The sequence below is a fragment of the Montipora capricornis genome, chromosome 8 (genome assembly GCF_036669925.1).
Source record: "Montipora capricornis isolate CH-2021 chromosome 8, ASM3666992v2, whole genome shotgun sequence".
Classification (NCBI taxonomy): domain Eukaryota; kingdom Metazoa; phylum Cnidaria; class Anthozoa; order Scleractinia; family Acroporidae; genus Montipora; species Montipora capricornis.
Genome location: NC_090890.1, coordinates 15,530,764 through 15,535,759, shown reverse-complemented (window position 1 = coordinate 15,535,759; position 4,996 = coordinate 15,530,764). Strand labels below are relative to the sequence as shown.

Genomic DNA, 4,996 nt, shown 5'->3' with positions numbered 1-4,996 from the left:
AAAACTTTAAACATATTTTTTACCAAAATTACTTTACTGCCATAAACCCCAATGAGACCTTATGCATGGGACACTGTTTCTAGCTGCAGCTCCAAATCACATAAAATATTAATAAATTTTGCCATGTAAGAAAAGAACAAACAATATTAACATGTGGGGTGTAAGCAAAAAAAGTCCAAGGCAATAAAGCTTCCTTTCAGCCTTTTCAGGAACAACTATCCACTGTCAACCATACTTGACTCAAAACAGAATTTCCTTGATCCAACAACACATGACAGTCCCCTAAAACCAAAATTACATCATTAATGCTTCCAGAAAACGATAGTCTAAAAAAACCTGAATCTATAGATACCTATATACATCTGTACCTACACTTCTGTTCTTCCAAACATTATTTTAACTAACATGGATTTTGATTTTGATTTTGATTTTAAACTCAAATTAATTGCAAATCCATAACTTGGTAACTACTTGAACGCAAGGATCGTTGAGTTGTGACTGCTAAAAAGTGTAATAACCTAGACATTCACCAGAAAAGGGAATATAAATGACCTTAAAAGCAGCTATTTAAAATATTTGATACTAGGGTTACGTTCCGAATGAGACAATCACATTCAAAATCAAATTCATATCTGATCGAATCATTGATCATTCACGCAGAGGTGCCGATCGTAAGGTGTAACGAAGAAAAAAATAACCTTAACGTTGAACAATATTGCCATTTCCCTGCCACCTGGTACAAGCCAATTCACACATGAACGGAAACATTAGGAATCCACCTTTCTGCACATTACAGTAACTTTTTGTACCCGGTGGCAACAAACTTTCCACATTAAAAATTGCGCAAAACACTCACCTGTTTCGCAGCTCTTTTCCCACGAAATAAAATTTTCCAGGAGCAAATTTTCCGAGGATGCTGGTTGGATTGGACGTTTTCTAACAATACATTCCACTTGAAACTGGCGGTAAAACTAGCCTTGATCGCTCTAAAAGGAACGGAAACCAACAAGCTACCGATTCTCAAACGGCAGCCATTTTTCTGTTCTTCTCGGGAGTGCTTTTTTCACGAGAGCCAATGATAGTCACGGAAACGCGTCACGTGCCATATCGCGCGATTTTTCGCCAGTGAAGCCGGCTGGCAGAGTCGACTTATCTAGGAAGATCGAAAGAGACTCTGCTCGCAGGGTATCAGTTCTCCAGAGCTTCTTATAATAACTAGAGAGAGCTTAGAAAGGTAGACTGACGTTAAGTGCCTTAGTTAACTCGTTTGAAAAGAAAAGAAGGACAAATGCGGCGAGTTTCTTTCAATTTTCGTTCTTCGATAAAAGGTTGTTGACTTATATGACCTTATATTACGACGTTTTGGAGGCAGACAATCAGACTCTGCAGCTTCAGTAAGAACTGCAGTTTCCTTCGAGCCAACAAAACGCCGTTGACTTATAACACAGCATCTTCAGTTAGATCGCAGATTCCTCTTTGACTATCTCATCAGTAAATCCTGTTTTGATTGTGAGACGGATTTTGAGCTGATACGAGCCTAGAAGACGAGTGAATCGAAGTCGACATATTGTGCGATGGTTGAGCGTATGATTTTTCCGAGCCCCGCAGGGGCGAGGAAAATACCAGCAATGAGCAAAATGTCCGCGAGTATTATATGTTAAACCATCGAATAAGATGCTTCAATTTTATTTGGTAAGAGTGTTTCTAAAAAATGCATCATCTGTCCTTCAGGGCGCTTGCGAACGATGTAAACGGCACAGAAAGCCAGCCAAATGTCCTTTATTTGATTGTATAAACGAAATGACGAGACAAGCGATGACAAGCTAAATTCTGGGGCTTTGTATCGTGTTGAAAACAATTTCGTTCATCGAAAACTCCAGTTCCGTCCGTATTTGCTCTGTTCTACAGTGTAATACCGTCTCATATTTTGCGCGTTCTCTTGACCAAATATGGTAAAATGACGTAATAGTGGAATAATAAAGAGCCGGAAATCTGGGTTCTGTGGGACTTAAAAAAAGTACCGGACGGATGTATCCAAAGGAACTCTACGGCTGACAAATCGGTGGGAAGGCCATAATCAAGAAAGCTCAGTACCCGTAAAAGGAACAACTAACTCTTCAGCCGTTTATTTTGTGTTTCAGCACCCTAAGCGGTGCCAACAAATGTAAGTCAGCATGTTTTCAGTTTCCGTAATGACTTGTAATCGAGGAATAGAGTCTTATGGGTTTATAATTTGCTGTTGTATTTTCCCAATGCGCCACGCATTTGACAGCTACTGCGTGTTTTCCTTTCGTGAACAGTCAAGTGATCTCTTTAAACAGGCTGCAAGCTTTTCATCCAGATTACCACATTCCTAAGAAACCTTGGCAATGTAATTTTCACTGACTTTAACCATACACAGGCTCATTAGTAGTTTCTTTGAGGTGTAACTGTTATAAGTTTTTCCTCAATTCTGCGATTTGATTGGCCCAGTAACCAAGAAAGAGGCAGTCCCTTTTAATCGCATGCGGGAGTTTCTTTCTTCTGTTTGATTAAAAAATACAAAAAAATAAATAAAATAAATAAAATAAAATAATTAAAAAATAACAATCGTCATCATCACCGTCACCATCATCAAGAGATGAAAAACAAGAGATCATCTAACTGTAAAAGCGCTGGTCAAAATTAAGAAGCAATATTTAAAAAGCACCTATCCCTAAGAATAATATTTTAGTCCTAAGTTTAGATTTTTTAAAAAAGGCTCAATTTGTCGCATGAACGAATATCATCAAACAAACATCTTGTACCACACAATGACAACGGAAAGAGGAAAAAAACGGACAGCATTAATTACGTAAGGTATAAAGTCGTCTAGACTGAAATAAATTAAAAGAGCCAATCTAGCTAGGAGGCATAATCAGGGAGATTGTTCCAAAATTCTGGAAGGGAGAACGGTAAAAGCTCTGGACCCATACGACTGTAAATTAAAGCTGAGCGGATTGAAGCACGTAAAGCCGCAATAGACAAGCGGAGACATATTGTTCTGCAATTCTAGAGCCTTGAAGGTAAACAATAAAAACTTTAAAATTGATGCGTACAGAAATGGGACTCATGTAGATAAAAAAAGAACTTGGGAAGTATAATCGTGCTTGCGATCATGAGACAACTTCTAATTCTTCATATGAGAATACCTCATCATATCATTCCTTTTCTTGAAGTCAGCTAAACAGAAGCATTGATCTTACGTTTTTCCTAGAAATTGTCAATTTGCTTAATAATACAATTTCCTGTTTTGGTTTGCTTGTCATCAGTAGGCGAACAATACCAGTGCAACGTGACTGGAGAGTGAGTCTTGCAGACCGGAAGCCTTTTTTTTAGATAATAGAATATCTCAAAATAACAACCTATTGTTGTAGCGCATCACGAACTTCACGAGTGTTACTGCTGAATACACTTTTTGACGAAAATAGTTTGACCCTATTTTGTTTTCAGCACACGTACCAAAACATCCTTAAATGTATGAAAGTTTATGCGAACTTCCTGCCTCATTTGGTCACAAATTTTTGCGAAATGACCTGTTTGTGTATTAATATTGTATGCAATAGGGAAAAAATGATCCTAAACCGCATTCCCCAAACTTTTCTTATCGAACCGTTTCGTGAATTGAGAAGAATAAACTTTTATTTTTGTATGGTATTTCACTTGATGCCGACGAAATACCAGAATTTCTACTGCTATTTTTGTAAAGATATTTAAGTTGCCATAGTTGCCGTCAAGTAAAATTACATTTTTGCCTCGTGTAAACAGTCCCCGCCTATCTGTTACACTTACTTAAACTGGACTGGGAGCGCTTTCAGAAGTCTCCACTTTTTTAAAGCTGTTTTCTTCGAGTTCGTTGTATGGTGGATGATAGAAGTGCTAGTGTGGATAGGGTCTGCGACGATCTTTCTCTTTCACTCCCACAGCCCCACCCCCACCCCCCCCCCCGCCCCCCCCCCCCCCCTCTATCCCTCTCTCTCTCTCTCTCTCTCTCTCTCTCTCTCTCATCCCCGGGAACACAGAGCCCCGCGGAATAGTTTTCGTCCAGCGAACAGTCTGCTCGCGTGTGAAGGTTTTAGCGAGCTCTTTCAAGCGACGGCTTACAACCGGAAGTGAGTTGTTTTTCCTTAAACCAGCTGCAGTGGCATGCGGAAAGTTCACTTCCGGTTGCCATCCATGGCTCAATATCTCTCCTCCCACTCGTTCGTTTCGCTTAATCGTTACAGATACTATTTACAAAATCCTCTTTCCTTTATATATAAATGATCAGGGCAAATGACGCTTGCTCGAATTTTTGCTAGTCTTGTTTTTAGGATTGTTTTATCTTCAAGTAATTGCCTACTCCCCTTTGTTGATCCGCATACGAACGTCTTAAAGAGAATTAAGCAAATGATCAGCAGTAGATTCGTCACACACCACTAATCAACTTCCTGTTTGTATAAGTACTTGGATTTACGCCATTCATCTTGACTTTACGATGTGGACAGTACAGACATGGAGGACCCAGCGTTCGACGAAATTTTGGACACAAATCGCGTTGAGATCGTACAAAGACTACAGCTAGATCGAACATTTTTATTTGACTACCTACGGAGCAAACAGGTATTCGATTTGGGGGATTGCGAACTTATTCGAGCAGAAAAGACTCGTGAGCAAAAGGCAGGCAAGTTTCTCGACGTTTTAATAACGAAGGGAGAAGAAGGTTATCTTCATTTCATCGATGCAATTCAACTCCTGAATCCGTCTTTGTACGAAAAGATCACCGGACAAAAGGCCACAGCAAGTAAGTTTTAATGAACACAACCACAGCACTCGCGTTTTATTAACAACAACCGTCGATATCTTCTGTGTTCAGATGTTGTTTTCAGCGATTGCTCTGACTTGTGCGCCAAAGACAAAGCTTGCAATTCCTCATTTTCTTGCTTCAAAAATGTTATCATTTTGATGATGATGGTGACAAAGATTAAAACTATATTGT

At 39.3% G+C, this 4,996-nt stretch overlaps 1 protein-coding gene across 1 annotated transcript in view; it reads left to right on the top strand.

The window, feature by feature from the left end:
- Nucleotides 1-4,466: 4,466 nt before the first annotated feature.
- Nucleotides 4,467-4,996, top strand: part of LOC138059972 (caspase recruitment domain-containing protein 9-like) — an 18,148-nt gene continuing 17,618 nt past the window's right edge. Inside the window, exon 1 of the mRNA XM_068905637.1 lies at nucleotides 4,467-4,801. Within this exon, the coding sequence (XP_068761738.1) occupies nucleotides 4,513-4,801 (289 nt within the window). The 5' untranslated portion in view covers nucleotides 4,467-4,512. The remainder of the gene's footprint in view (nucleotides 4,802-4,996) is intronic.